At 43.4% G+C, this 15,916-nt stretch overlaps 1 protein-coding gene across 11 annotated transcripts in view; it reads right to left on the bottom strand.

Annotated features, from left to right (window-relative positions):
• Positions 1 to 15,916, bottom strand: part of ETFBKMT (electron transfer flavoprotein subunit beta lysine methyltransferase) — an 88,164-nt gene that overhangs the window by 65,444 nt on the left and 6,804 nt on the right. For 6 of the 11 annotated variants that reach the window (XM_077952426.1, XM_077952428.1, XM_077952429.1 and 3 more), the window contains exons 1-3: positions 10,497 to 10,600; positions 7,499 to 7,927; positions 312 to 442 (exon numbers count right to left, since the gene is read on the bottom strand). In XM_077952426.1, the coding sequence (XP_077808552.1) occupies positions 312 to 442; positions 7,499 to 7,812 (445 nt within the window). In that variant the 5' untranslated portion in view covers positions 7,813 to 7,927; positions 10,497 to 10,600. 11 annotated transcript variants of the gene reach the window in all.

The following is a 15,916-nucleotide window of genomic DNA, read 5'->3' as shown; positions in this document are numbered from 1 at the left end:
ACAGGCCAACACTCACTTGGGTTTGGGGTCAAATAAACACTATTTACTTATTTCAGGAAATTCCTAACCCATAAATTAACAGAAGTGCTCCCTCCAGGATGTCTGGCAGACACAAATCCTCTTGGGAAAAATGTACCATCTACTCCGACCTCAGGGGATTCCTACAGATAATGTCCCAGTGCACACAGATTCACAATGTCTGATCACAAAATACGTACGATGATAAGCTACCACACTGAGCATGTGTATGTATTTATTCTGGAGAAGAAAAAAAAGATGAGCCTTAAATATTTTAAAATATGAATCCTTACTAGGGTCTATGTCATTGGCCAAGATCCTTGATGCCCCGCTCATCTTAGCAGCAATAGCTGTCGCTCCACAACCACTCCCAAGATCTAATACAGATTTTCCTCTGACAACATCAGGATTATCCAAAAGATACCTAAATTAAAAAGAAAGGAGAAACATGTCTCAAAGAGATGAGGAAAAATAAGTGTTGGGAACAGGCTCCCCAAAATCTGGCCATAAACTGGCCCCAAAACTGGCCATAAACAAAATCTCTGCAGCACTGAGACATGTTCATGATGGTCATAACGCCCACGCTGGAAGGTTGTGGGTTTACTGGAATGAGGGCAAGGAACACCTGGCCCACCCAGGGCAGAAAACCACTTAAAAGCTTTCTTAAACCACAAACAATAGCATGAGTGATCTGTGCCTTAAGGACATGCTCCTGCTGCAGATAGCCCAACCCATCCCTTTATTTCAGACCATCCCTTCATTTCCCATAAGGGATACTTTTAGTTAATCTAATATCTACAGAAACAATGCTAATGACTGGCTTGCTGTTAAAAAATACGTGGGTAAATCTCTGTTCGGGGCTCTCAGCTCTGAAGGCTGTGAGACCCCTGATTTCCCACTTCACGCCTCTATATTTCTGTGTGCATGTCTTTAATTCCTCTAGCGCCGCTGGGTTAGGGTCTCCCCAACCCAGCTGGTCTCGGCAAATAAGAGGTATCCAAAAAAAAAAAAGGAAAAGAAAGAAAAGACACGTCCTTAGGTTGACTGGACAAAAGAAATAGTGAAACGTAGCAGAAGAACTTGGTCCAACCTTGGCAAGTTTGGTCTGACTAGAGTGACACAAAAAGTCCATCTCCAAGGCTGGGCAGAGGTGGCAGAAGAAAGGACCTAGTCATTTGGTCTTTCTCTTCAGCAGGTATGAAGCACAGTACCACACAACTGACTAATCATGCTATTCAAGTCAATTTTTTTCAAAAAAAAGTTGTAGGTTGGGCACAGCGGCTCATGCCTGTAATCCCAGCCCTTTGGGAGACCAAGGCAGGCAGATCACTTGAGGCCAGGAATTCGAGAACAACCTGGCCAACATGGCAAAATCTCATCTCTACTAAAAATCCAAAAATTAGCTCGGCATGGTGGTGTGTGCCTATAGTCCCAGCTACTCAGGAGGTTGAGGCAGGAGAATCACTTGAACCCAGGAGGCGGAGGTTGCAGTGAGCCGAGATTATGCCACTGTGCTCCAGCCTGGGCGACAGAGCAAGACTCCATCTCAAAAATTTAAAAAAAAAAAAAATACAAAAATTAGCGAGGGGTGGTGGCGGGTGCCTGTAATCTCAGCTACTCAGGAGGCTGAGGCAGAATTGCTTGAACCAGGGAAGCAGAGGTTGCAGTGAGCCAAGATTGCACCACTGCACCCCAGCCTGGGTGACACAGCGAGACTATTTAAAAAAAAAAAAAAAAAAAGTTGTAAAGGAAAATAAGAAGTCTTGGGCTGGGCACAGTGGCTCACGCCTGTAATCCCAGCACTTCGGGAGACTGAGGCGGGCGGATCACAAGGTCAGGAGATTGAGACCATCCTGGCTAACACGGTGAAACCCCGTCTCTACCAAAAATGCAAAATAATTAGCCAGGCATGGTGGCGGGCACCTGTAGTCCCAGCTACTTGGGAGGCTGAGGCAGGAGAATGGCGTGAACCCAGGAGGCAGAGCTTACAGTGAGCCAAGATGGCACCACTGCACTCCAGCCTGGATGACAGAGCAAAACTCTGTCTCAAAAAAAAAAAAAAAAAAGAAAAAATAAAGTCTCTAGACCCGCAAAACTCATTATGTCAAAAGGAAAGTTAAACCTGGAGGCCAAGTTAGGGAACACTGTCCTTTTCTCAAGAATAGATAGCTGTTACTTCACAATCTTGTGTCAAAGCGCTATACATTAGCCAGACCCCTACAAAAGGAAAAGGTCTCAGGGATCTCCGGATGACTGCCCTCACAAATTGCTCATAAATTCTTTGCAGACCCCTAAACCTTTCGAGATGTATCTCCTCCCATAAACAAAAACATACCAACTCTAACTTTAGTCTACTACCTAAGTCTAACTCCTTGTCCACAAAACTAAAGTGTTAACTTTCATACTAACAATGTCCATTACAAGCTTATCTTCCTGGGTACAGAATAAAAACAGGATAAGGCTAGGTGCAGTGGCTCACACCTGTAATCTCAATACTTTGGGAGGCTGAAGTGGGGAGGATCACTTGAGCCCAAGAGTTTGAGACCAGCCTGAGCAACATAGTGAGACCCCGTCTCTACAAAAAGTACAAAAATTAGTTGCTTATGGTGCCACATGCCTGTGGTCACAACTACTTGGGAGGCTGAGATGGGAGGATCACTTGTGCCCAGGAGGTCAAGGCTGCAGTGAGCAAAGATTGCACCATGGCACTCCAGCATGGGTGACAAAGTGAGACCCTGTCTCAAGAAAAAAAACAGGATGAGAGCAATCATTCCTTCACCTACCCTGAGACATCTACGTAATTAACTCTTCCTTACTCCCTATTTTCGAATGTTCACCTTATGTAGAGCATAGCACTGACTGGGCACTGACTAAAATCTCACAAGGATGTAATTATTTGCCTCACTGCCTAGCCCACCGTTTCCTACATGCCTTTTCCTCTTTAAAGAAATGTATAGCCAGGCACAGTGGCTCATGCCTGTAATCCCAGCACTTTGGGAGGCTGAGCAGGTGGATCACCTGAGGTCAGGAGTTTGAGACCAGCCTGGCCAACATGGTGAAATCCCATCTCTACTAAAAATACAAAAACTAGCCAGGTATGGTGGTGGGCGCCTGTAATCCCAGCTACTCAGGAGGCTGAGGCAGGAGGATTGCTTGAACCCAGGAGGCAGAGGTTGCAGTGAGTAGTGACAGAGCGAGACTCCATCTCAAGAAAAAAAAAAAGAAAGAAAAGAAATGTATAAATGTCCGGGCAAGGTGGCTCACACCTGTAATCCCAGCACTTTAGGGGGCCGAGGTGGGTGGATCACCTGAGGTCAGGAGTTTAAAACCAGCCTGGCCAACATGGTGAAACCCCGTCTCTACTAAAAATACAAAATTAGCCAGGTGCGGTGATGCATGCCTGTAATCCCAGCTACTCGGGAGGCTGAGGCAGCAGAATCGTTTGAACCCGGGAGGGGGAAGGCTGCAGTGTGCCGAGATTGTGCCATTGCATTCCAGCCTGGGCAACAAAAGCAAAAACTCCATCTCAAACAAAAGGAAGGAAGGAAAGAAGGAAGGAAGGGAGGGAAGGGAGGGAAGGGAGGGAGGGAAGGAGGGAGGGAGGAAGGAAGGAAGGCAGGCAGGCAGGCAGGCAGGCAGGCAGGCAGGCTGTGCCTCCTAAAAACGTCTTAGAAGAGCACAGGCCACAAACTTTTCTGTGACTTGTATTTTTCTTGGGCTTAACAAACCTCGGCTGGTTGAGACTCATGCCTCAGTCTCTCATTTGGGCTGACAAAGTATTGAATACTTAGTACGTTCCAGAAACTACCAAGCACCAGGAATTAAGACTGACAAAATACTGCTAAAACAAAGACTAAACTTAAGTAAACTCAATCCAAGAGTCACTGTCTCCTCTAGACTAAATCATAGAGTGATTTTCCTGCTGCTTGAATTGTAGTATACTGACCTCTCTGGTAAAACCCAAAGTCCAGTTCAGCCAAGGAATTTGGACTGGGGCTAAACAATTACCAAACAAGTGAAGATGGATGGGGAAACACTGAAATAACAAATTTCAGCTGACTCTTGATCTTAGGATTGGAGTAATAAGGAACAGTGGGTACTACTAAGGCAGGAGAATGGCAGAGGAAGTCAGGGGTGAAGGGGACCCATTGGACATAGGCTAGCTGAAGCAATACCAAAAGCAAAACATACAAGATAGCAGAAACAGGACATATGAAATAAGAGAGTAAGCACTTATAGATAAGGGAGTAAGCAATGAGTTGGAACATGCAAGATAAGGAAAATAAGTTGAAAGGGCTTGCAGTAGCAATTTGGTTACAAGAAATAAAAGATAAGCAATTTTGTCGGGAAAGATAAAATACTGTTAAGAAAGGATGCACAATTAGCTTATGAGAAATAAAGTGTGGTTTAGGCACAATGAGGGAAAGGCAAGAATGAGCAATTCACTTCTGAAAAATAAAGTAAGGTTAAGCAAGGGAGGAAAAAGAATATAAAAGGCCATGAAATGTAACAAACCAGGGCTGATACCACTCGCGGGTCAGCCTGATCCACTGCTGATCGCATTGTGCTTAACAAACTGTTTGCTGCTTTACTACTTGTATGTGTGTCATGTCCAATACTTTGTTCATGGCACCAAGAACCTGGGACTTGACAACATCTACCAGTAAAACTATGGCAAAGTAGAGGTATACATGTCCTGTCTAAATAGCTGCTACCGCCAGGCACGGTGGCTCATGCCTGTAATCCCAGCACTTTGGGAGGCCAAGGCCAGCAGATCACTTGAGGTCAGGAGTTCGAGACCAGCCTGGCCAACATGGTGAAACCCTGTCTCTAATAAAAATACAAAATTAGGTCAGGAGCATTGGCTCACGCCTGTAATCCCAACACTTTGGGAGGCCGAGGAGGGTGGATCACGAGGTCAGGAGTTCAAAACCAGCCTGATCAACATGGTGAAACCCTGTCTCTACTAAAAATACAAAAATTAGCCCAGCATGGTGGCACGAGCCTGTAGTCCCAGCTACTTGAGAGGCTGAGGCAGGAGAATCACTTCAACCCGGGAGGCGGAGGTTGCAATGAGCCGAGATCACACCACTGCACTCCAGCCCGGGTAACAGAGCGAGACTCCGTCTAAAAAAAAAAAATACAAAATTATCCAGCGGGTGCCTATAATCCCAGTTACTTGAGAGGCCAAGGCAGGAGGATCACTTGAACCTGGGAGGTGTAGGTTGTAGTAGGCTGAGATTGCACCACTGCACTCCAACCTGGACAACAGAGTGAGACTCCATCTCTAAATAAATAAATAAATAGGCTGGGTGCAGTAGCTCACACTTGTAATCCCAGCACTTTGGGAAGATGAGGTCAGGAATTTGAGATCAGCCTGGCCAACATGGTGAAACCCCGTCTCTACTAAAAATACTAAAAGTAGCCAGGTGTGGTGGAGGGCACCTGTAATCCCAGCTACTTGGGAGATTGAGGCAGAAGAATTGCTTGAACCCGGAGTGGTTCAAGTGGAGGTTGCAGTGAGCTGAGATCACGCCATTGCACTCCAGCCTGGATGACGAGAACAAAACTCCATCTCTAAATAAGTAAATAAATAGCTGCTACCCATCTTCAGCTCACTGTTGCCACACAGAATCCCTGTTTACCAGGTATCCCTGTTTTTCAAAGCAAAGTCAATTTTTACATGAAATCTCGCCAGTTTTAAATATCAGCAAATAATTTTTTTGAAGTTTTTAAGTACAGGTCAAACAAAACACACCTATGGGTCACCAATTTATGACATCTAACTCAGTCTCTTAAAGAAGTTGATTTCAAGTTGATAGTCACTTTAATAGATATCACTTAAGATGTCAGCATTCTAAAACTATGATGTAACTACATAAAGCTTGAAAATCTAGCAACACAACAATCAGAAAGTTGGCATTATTTTGTACCAGCTGGAAAGCTTTCCAGTCCTTGGAATTTCCAACCAAAAGCTCTATGTTTGCATTTACACACTTTACTTAAAACTACATATAACACTAATAACGTAGGCTATACCATTCCTGTGAAACAGAAGTCCTTATCACCTTTTTTGTTTCACAGCTTTAGAACCACAGGGCATAAACAGACGAAATCATTTACCAATCCTACAACAAAGACTACATCAAAATGCAAAAAGCTCTTGCCTTTATTTCATCAGCTGTGTTTCAATAAGAAGTATAGTGTGGCTATGTGAGAAAATGCCCTAAGACCTCTGCAATATGGAGAGTTAGAAGATGGGGAGGGGGGATTAAAACGCAGACTCAAGTCCTAAATTTTCAACAAGCCTCTAGAGAAGAGGGATTTTTTCCTCACTCTATCGCCACATTGGCCAGGCTGGTCTTGAACTCCTGACCTCAAGTGATCCGCCGGCCTCGGCCTCCCAAAGTGCTGGGATTACAGGCATGAGCCACTGAGACTTTTATTCTCTCTTTTAAAAACAGATACAGGGTCTCATTCTATTACCCAGGCTGGAGTGCAATGGTGCAATCACAGCTCACTGTAACCTAGAAATCCTGGGTTCATGTGATCCTCCCACCTCAGCCTCCTGAGTTGCTAAGATTACAGGCACAAGACACCACACCTGGCTAATTAAAAAAAACTTTTTTTTTTTTGTAGAGACAGGGGTATCACTATGTTGCCTAGCTGGTCTCGAACTCTTGACTTCAAGCTGTCCTCCTGCACTGGCTTCCTAAAGCACTGGGATTACAGGCACTGCACCCAATAAAAGAGGGAATCTTTGAGCACCCCACTCACTCACAGCTCCTGTTTTATGGGAAAAGAAGCAACTCTGGAAAGAATGTGAGATTTATAGAGCAACATTCACTGAATTAAAGGAGAGCTGAAGGACTGGGTATTTAGCTTCCATCTAAAAACTCTGCAATGGTCATGCGCTATGAACCATGAACCTCCTAACAGATGAGATTTCTGGATCACTTATAGCTATCCAGGGTCCTGACAGCTGACTCTAGGATTTCTCTTGGGGAGACAGGTACTTGGGAAAATGGCTTGATAAGCTTGGGTTACAAGGGAAAATTATGCAACAAGGCAACCAAAAAATATGGCTAACCTAAGGTCAGGCTCAGAGGCCCACGTCTGTAATACCAGGACTTGGGGAGGTTGAGGAGGCCAGGAGTTTAAGACTAGCCTGGACAACATAGCAAGATCCTATCTCTACCAAAAAAAAAAAAAAAAAAAAAGAAAGAAAGAAGAAAAAAGAAAACAAGAAGACTTTTGAGTTTTGCTGGTTTCTGTTTTGTTTTGTTTTTAAAGACAGGCCAGGCGGGAGTGCAGTGGCAGGATCACAGCTTACTATACAGTCTCAGCCTCCCAAAGTACTGAAACTACAGGCATGAGCCACCACGCCCAGACCTGCTGTGGTTTTTCGTAGAGGCTGGAGTTGGAGGGGACTGAAAGAGCAAAGATCTGTACTGCCTTAAAGGTTTCAATAGGGTAATACCTAGACAGGGCTTGGCCTCCTGGCCAGTAGATTGCCCAGTAAGGATCACTGTGGGGCCACAGGTCAGCTCTCTCCCACCAGAATTTGCATCTGGGGGTCAAAAGCCGCAACTGGATTTCAGGGGTGAGGCTACCACTGCTGGTGACTTCAGTGTTCTCCTCCAGGAAAGCCTTTATCTCAGGATCCAAAAAGCTTCCAGCTCCCCTCCAGGGACACCGGCCACAGGGAAACAAGAGAAGACCACTGCTTCGCATAGCCTGCAAGAGGAGACCACAGCCATTCCTGGGTGCTTTCCAACCTAGACTCAAAGCCATCAGGCCTTTCCCCAAACACAGGTTCTATCAATGTTCTGTTGATAATGGCTGCTTCTCAAGGAGAATGAACAAGGGTGTGTCTCCCAACTTGATCTCAACTGGAACCTCTGAGTCTCTGGGGGAAAAAAAAAAGTAATACTGAGAATTCCAAGGAAGAACAACATTTCCAGATCCCATTACATAATAAGAAAATACTGGCCGGGGGCAGTGGCTCACACCTGTAATCCCAGCACTTTGGGAGGCCGAAGTGGGAGGATCACCTGAGGTCAGGAGTTCAAGACCAGCCTGGTCATCATGGTGAAACCCTGTCTCTACTAAAAATACAAAAAAATTAGCCAGGCATGATGGCGGGTGCCTGTAATTCCACTACTTGAGAATTGCTTGAACCCGTGAGGCAGAGGTTGCACTGAGCTGAGATCGCACCATTATACTTCAGCCTGGGCAACAAGAGCAAAACTCCGTCTCAAAGAAAAAAAAAAAAGAAAGAAAATATTACAGTGTAAGCTCTGTATCTGATGACTCACATGTGCAAGTTCATTTCAGATGAAAGCTTTGGTGCAACAATTGGGAAAATCCAATCTTTTTAAATGATACTTTTTCACAAGAGAATCCTTTTAGTAATTTAACACAACAAATATACAAGCATTTGATTTTGAAAGAATCCTCAAGAAAATGCCTCTTACAGGAAATCAGGCATACAGTCATCCCTCAGTATCCTCAAGGGATTGGTTCCAGTATCCCCTGCTTCCAGGGTACCACAGACGATACTCAAGTCCCTTATATAAAATGGCATATTTGCATATAAACTAAGCATATGCTGTGGTATACTAGGCATATGCTGTGGTATACTTTAAATCATCTCTGGATGACTCATAATACTTAATACAACGTAAATGCTATGTAAATAGTTGTTACACTGTATTTTTGCATTATTTTTATTGCTGTAATTTTACATTGCTATATTGTTATATTGTGGGCCAACTGTACAACTTCTTTCAGAAATTTAACAAAAGTAGGCACGCTTGGTAACTGTGAACAAAATAACAGAAGTCTTCTGTCTTCAGGAAGCTTATTATTCTAGTGGTGGGATAAAGTAGTTAACAGGGCAAACACAGTTTTTGCCTTCGTGAAGTCTAGCCAAGAGCTGGGGGGTTAATGAATTTATAATTGTCTGTGGGCAGAGATATATTAATACAAATTATATTGACTACTCTATTTCACTAAAGATTGTCATATCAGAAGACAATGCAATCAAGACTCAGGTTTTTTTTCCTTTAAAAATACTGTATGGATTTAATTGTAATAAAAGAACATCAACTCCTAGATCTCTTTCTGTAAAAGCATCTGATGGTTCGATTTTACCAAGCCTAAACTGAAAAGATTTGCTCCAACAGAAAAACAACTGTGCAACTGATCACTAAGACGCTTTATATATATATATATATACACACACACACATACACACACACACACGCTGATAAGAATAAATGAGAATGAGGAACAACAACTTAAACATAACTTATGCACCCAGTTGTTTGGAGACCTCGGATCTCTTCTGCATAAATGTTTTAAATGGTCTTAAATCCACTAAAGTATTTAGATTAGGGATCAAAAATCCAAATCCCTACAAGGGGCTGGACATCATAAATGAGTGATGCAGGCTGGCTGTAAAATAACAGAGGGGCTGTGGCAAGTTAAAGACTGTTTTCAAACAGTTCAAAAGGGCCAGGCAGGAACATGCTGCCAGATCCCTCCGATTTCTCAAAATCATCGAAAAAAATCTAGATATTAACACACTAGTTTCCACTTTTTTTTTTTTTTTTTTTTTTTTTTTTGAGACAGAGTCTCTGTCGCCCAAGCTGGAGTGCAGTGGTGCGATCTCGACTCACTGCAACCTCCGACTCCCAGGTCCAAGCGATTCTCCTATCTCAGCCTCCCGAGTCCTGGGATTACGGGCGCGTGCCACCACGCCCGGCTAATTTTTGTATTTGTGTGTGTGTGTGTAGAGACGAGGTTTCGCCATGTTGGCCAGACTGGTCTGGAACTCCTGACCTCAAGCGCTCGCCTGCCTCGGCCTCCCAAAGTGCTGGGACTACAGGCGCGAGTCACCACGCCCGGCCAGCTTCCGCTTTTAAACATCAGCAACTCATTCAAATATCAAAACACAGGGCAGCCCAAAATGCATGTCAGGTCATACATAGCCTGTGAACTCAGCGTAGACTTCCAGTGGGTGTTAGTTACCCCACATCAGTGTCCTGGGATCGCAAGGGTCTCTCAGGGCCTGGTCTCCCATTAGACTAATTTTGTTAAGCAGTACTAGGCTGTCACTTGAATCACACAATGCAGCCTAAAGTTTAAAGGTAACGCAGAGCAAATAGAGATTATTTGGGATTTGGACCCCATGTCCTTTAGACCGGCGCTTCCCTCTGCCGTCCCAGCACCGATGAGGCATGGGTTATGACGTATGTGACTGTGGGGGCCACTTGGTATTTCTCTTAATGAGAAGGAGAGCTGACGGAATCAAAAGGGTTACGTTCCAGAAACTGTAGACGACTGCGTCATTTTCCTCCAGAGGCGGGGGTGGAGTCGATCTTAAAGGGGCAGGCACTGTCCTCCCGGTCTCCTTACCTAGCTTTGCTGACACCGCCCTCGGAAGTAAAGCACAGGACTCGCCTGTCACTCACCCTGGCGACTCTTCCTGCGCATGCTTTACATTTTCTGGGTCCCGCTACCAAAACCGAGCCAAGCGCGAGCTGCTGGCTGCGGCCGGGACGTGGGCGGGACGGACGGCGGACTTTCGCGGCCCCGCCCTTTTTCCCAGCAGCGCTTTCTTTCTCCTCCACTTTCTTAAAGGGCCAGAAGCGCGAAACCAAAGGGCGCCCTGACCTCGCCCGGAAAATAAGAGAACGATAAATCTGTGTGCAATGTTTGTAGAATTTTGGTTTCTAAAATTTCATTCTGAAACTATGTATGCAACACCTACTATGTACTAGTCGCACTTCCAGGCACGGGACATAGAGTGGTGAGCAAAATAGACCCAGTATATTTAAAAAAAAAAAAAAGACACAGTATAAGCCCTTTGTGCTGCCTCCATTCAACTGCGATTAAATCATAATGAATGTCCTTTCTTTTCTAATAATTCATAAATTCACTATCAATTTATTTGCAGCCTATATCAGTCGAGTCTGGATCTACATAGATCCACCTTTCAACTGGACCCACATCCCACTGGATCCTCAACTGAACACTCAAAGTTAACTCACCATCTCACCTGACAACAATTAAAACCTGCTCTGGCGTGCTGGGGAAGGGGGGGGAAATGGTCCAAAACTAAGAAACAGGAAAATTGTGTTTCTGCATCTTAGTTTGCAGTTTGAGAAATACACTGGCACCTGCCTGTTCAAAATTAGAATTTGTCGCTGGGGTTCTCTGCTCCTGCCATGGGTGTAACAGCTTTCTGTCTTTCCATGTAAACTGGAATCTTTAGGAACTACTACAAGGAAAGGAAACTTTGTGCTTCCAGTCAACAGCCCCAGATGCAGCCTTATCATTTCCTTCTTAGTTGAATGGCGTACTTGCTATATTCTTGTTGATAAGCTACACACCTTGCATTTCACAGTATTCTGCCATAGATTTCCTATGTAATAACTGATATAATGTGTTTATGACCTGCATTCATCCATTTATGAGCTGCTTTTTTCTTAATTAGTTGCTAATGTAAACTCGTTTTCTCAACTATAATAACTTTTCATTACCACACACTCTCCGATTCTCCTGTGAACAGTGAACCTTGATCCATGTTCAAGATCAATTTGTATAAGAAATATTGTTTTTAACCAGCTTCTGTGCTCTATCCCAATTAGTAGTTTGAACATCCCAGTCACTGCCCAAGAAACCAGAATGAACAGGCTGACCTAACATTTCTACAAAAAAGAGTTCCTGGTAAAAAGTTTGGTAGCCATCACTGAAGATGCATTTAATAATGTTTGGATAACTCATTCAAAACTTGCAACTTGGCTGAAGGGGCTGCAACATGCCTTTCCTGTTCCATAATGGTTTGAAAACTGGTCCAGTTCTTTCTGTCCCTCCTGCCATTGCCTTAGTTTGGCATTATAATGGCTTGCCTGGGTTCCTATAATTTGTCTTTCTCTAATTCTGCCTTCCTTGAGACTTTTTTTTTTTTTTTTTTGAGATGGAGTCTTGCTCTGTCGCCCAGGCTGGAGTGCAGTGGCGTGATCTTGGCTCACTGCAACCTCCGCCTCCTGGGTTCAAGCCATTCTCCTGCCTCAGCTTCCCCACTAGCTAGGATTATAGGCGTGCACCACCACGCCCAGCTAATTTTTGTATTTTTAATAGAGATGGGGTTTTGCCATGTTGGTCAGGCTGGTGTCGAACTTCTGACCTAGTGATCCGCCCACCTCTGCCTCCCAAAGTCCTGGGATTACAGGTGTGAACCACCATGACTGGCCAAAACTATTCTTTATATTGCAGCTTAAATGATTTTTTTTTTCTGAAGCTTAGATTCCATAGTCTAGAAAAGGCCTACCCTTCCCGTAGTCCCAGATAAAGCATGAAAAACAGGGACACACGGATTTTCTTTTCTGTTGTTTGGTGTTGATGCACTGTAATTTCGTAATAGAAAGGACCGTCTAGATTTTAACAAAATTGACCCACATACATCCAAGCAAACTTGTGAACTGATAACAATTTGAGCTGTTGTCTATCCTCATGATTTTTTTACTTTAACTACCTGCCCTACATTTTTGTTTACAAAGCCAGTTCTCTAACAATTAGTCCCTCTTGCAGGTGCAAGTAAAAAACTCTATTCCCTACCCAACTTTGTCTTTACGGGGTTTTTGGTTTTTCAACAAGTTATTCAATTACACTTATTAGCTGTATGATCTTGGACACATTACTAAACCTTCTTGATAATCAGTTTCTTCATCTGTAAAACAGTGATGATAATAATAATGTTTGAGGAAGATTTAATAAGATAAAAGCACACCGTGTTTAGCCCAGTTCCTGGCATGTAGTAAATGCTTGCTAAGTGTGCTATTACAGTGATGATCATTATTAGAAACACAGAAATTGATGAGCAGCAGATTGGGTTTTCAGTTAAAGCTGAGAGGATCAGACTTGAAGTTTAGAAAAATGTTTTATGCTGCAGGTAGCAAAGAGTTTAGAGTGGGGGCAAGACTGAAGACAAGGAAACCGCCATTGGAGGACATTATGGTAATCCAAGCAAACAATAACAGAGGCAGAACTAAGGTAACTGCAACAGGGATGGAAAGAATTGGAACATCTGAAAATGATTAAGGATGAGCTATTAGCAAGACTTGGAGACTAATTAAATAAGCACGTTTAACCATAATGCTAGCCAACCTCAGGGCAAGATGGTTTCTCTTGCTCCACTCGACTGGCCTGTGCTGTTCATCAGCAGGCTATCTGTGTTCTCCCTTGCCTAAAACCTGCTCTAGCTCCCCAGACCTTCATTGGTACAGCTGGAATCCTGACTACAACTTTCCAGGCCCATGCTAATCAGTCCTAATTTAACCTATCCTGCCTCTTTTCAATACGCTCTTCTCCCCTCTCTGCTGCAATTTGTTTTCCTCCCACAGCACCTTGTTCTCTCATCCCTAGGCCTTGTTGAAGACAGAAAGCTGCCACTGCCTCCTACCCCCAACTGCTCCTCACTGTCCAAACCACCTACTCGTCCTTCAGAACTCAGCTCAAGGTTAAGGTCCTCTGAAAAGCCTTCCCCAACACGTCAGCCTACACACTAATCTTCCTATTTTCTTAGCTTCCTATGGGCATGTTCAACAAGAATATCAAGCAGAACTGTCACTGTCTAGACTTGAAAGCAGACCATCTCATTCTTCTTTTAGCCTCTAGCACAGTTAGACACTCAATAAACTCTGTTAAATGAAAGAAAAGGCAAATACGTGAGTAAAATAACCAACATTACATATCAGTATCTCATTTTACAAATTTAACAGCTTTATTGAGGTATATTTGACATAGTTTCACATTGGCAACTTTGCATGTTTACAGAGTACAATCCAATGTCCTAACATATGTATTGTCAACCCAAATGAGAGACTGAGGCAAGAATCTCAATCCAGGTTTATTGAGACAGAGCTTAAAAGTGTGCCCAGGAAAACCCCGAGTCACAGAAACATGAGTCTGTGGCCTATGCTCCTTGGGAAAGGTTTCAGGAGATTCGGTATTTACACATTTCTTTAAGAGAAAAGACACGCAGGAAAAGGGAGATAGGCAGTGAGGCAAATGACGACATTCTTGTGAGATTTTAATTAGTGCCCAGTAAATCTATGCTATACATGAGATAAGGGCAACCATTAAAAATAGGGAGTAAAGGAGGAATTCATTATTCAGACTTCTCAGGATAGGTAGAAGAATAATGGATCTCATCTTTGTTTTTGCACTTGGGAAGATAAGGCTTATAATTGACACGATCTGTGTGAAATTGACCAGACTTTAGGTTCCTGGACAAAGAGTTAGACTTAAGTTGCAGACTTAAAGTGACAGTTGACATGTCCTTATTTATGGGAGGATTTATTATACACCTTGAAAAGTTTAGGAGCCAGGAAAGAATTTTTGTATGAGCAATTTGTGAGGGCAGTCATCTGGAAATACCCGAGACCTTTTCCTTTTGTAGGGATCTGGCTAATGTATAGCACTTTGACACAAGGCTGCGAAGTAAGCAGGCTTAACTTTCCCTTTGGCATAATAAGTTTGGGGGTTTTGAGACTTTTTATGTTCCTTTACAGTATATACTCATGAAACCATCACCAAAATCAAGATAGTGAACATATTCAGTGCTCCTGTGTAATTGTTCCCTCCAATTCTTCCCCCACTTTTTTTTAAACCTTTTTGTTCTGTTTTTTCTTTGTTTGTTTTTTTCATGAGACAGAGTCTCACTCTGTTGCCCAGGCTGGAGTGCAGTGGCGTGATCCTGGCTCACTGTAACCTTCTCCTCCCGGGTTCAAGCAATTCTCATGCCTCAGCCTCCCGACTAGCTGGGATTACAGGTGCGCACCACCACACCTGGCTAATTTTTGTATTTTTAGTAGAGACAGCATTTCACCACGTTAGCCAGGCTGGTCTCGAACTCCTGACCTCAAGTGATCTGCCTGCTTCGGCCTCCCAAAGTGCTGGCTTTACAGGTGTGAGCCACGGCACCCATCCAGTCCTTCTCCCTTCTTCAGTCCTTTACAACCATTCTTGGCTTTCTGTCACTATAGATTGCTTTGTTTTTTCTAGATTTTCATATGCATGCAATTGTATAGAGTTTATTCTGTTTTTGTCTTATTTCTTTCACTAGTAATTATTTTTATTCATCCATGTTTCCTGCATCAATAATTCACTCCTTTATATTACTAAGTAGTGTTTCATTGTATGTATAGATAAGCTCCCGTGTTTATCCATTTACCTGTTGATGGACATTTGAGTTTTCTTTCTTTTACTATTACAAATAAAGTTGTTTTGAACATTTGTGTACAAGTCTTTGTATAGCCTTATGCTTTCTTTCCTTTGCATAAATACCTAGGAGTGCAATGGCTAGATCATATGGTAGGTGTATGATTAACTGCAAACTTTTTCTAAAATGGTTGTGCCTGCTGGGCACCGTGGCTCATGCCTGTAATCCCAGCACATTGGAAGGCCAAGGTGGGAGGACCACTGGAGGTCAGGAGTTCGAGAACAGCCTGGCCAACATGGTGAAACCCCGTCTCTACTAAAAATACAAAAATTAGTCAGACATTGTGGTGTGTGCCTGTAATCCCAGTTACTCAGGAGGCTGAGACAGGAGAATCACTTGAACCCAGGAGGCAGAGGTTGCAGTGAGCCAAGATCGTGCAACTGCACTCCAGCCTGGATGACCAAGCGAGACTCTGTCTCAGAAACAACATAAAATAAAATAAAATAGTTGCGTTATTTTACATTTCCACCATCATTACATGAGATTTCCAATTGCTCCATATCCTAGCCAACACTCGCTATTATCTGTCTTCTTTTTTTTTTTTTTTTTTTTGAGACAGAATTTTACTCTGTCGCCCAGGCTGGAGTGTAGTAGCACTATCTCAGC

The sequence above is a fragment of the Macaca mulatta genome, chromosome 11 (genome assembly GCF_049350105.2).
Source record: "Macaca mulatta isolate MMU2019108-1 chromosome 11, T2T-MMU8v2.0, whole genome shotgun sequence".
In the NCBI taxonomy this organism is placed as follows: domain Eukaryota; kingdom Metazoa; phylum Chordata; class Mammalia; order Primates; family Cercopithecidae; genus Macaca; species Macaca mulatta.
This window is presented reverse-complemented; position numbering and strand designations above follow the sequence as displayed.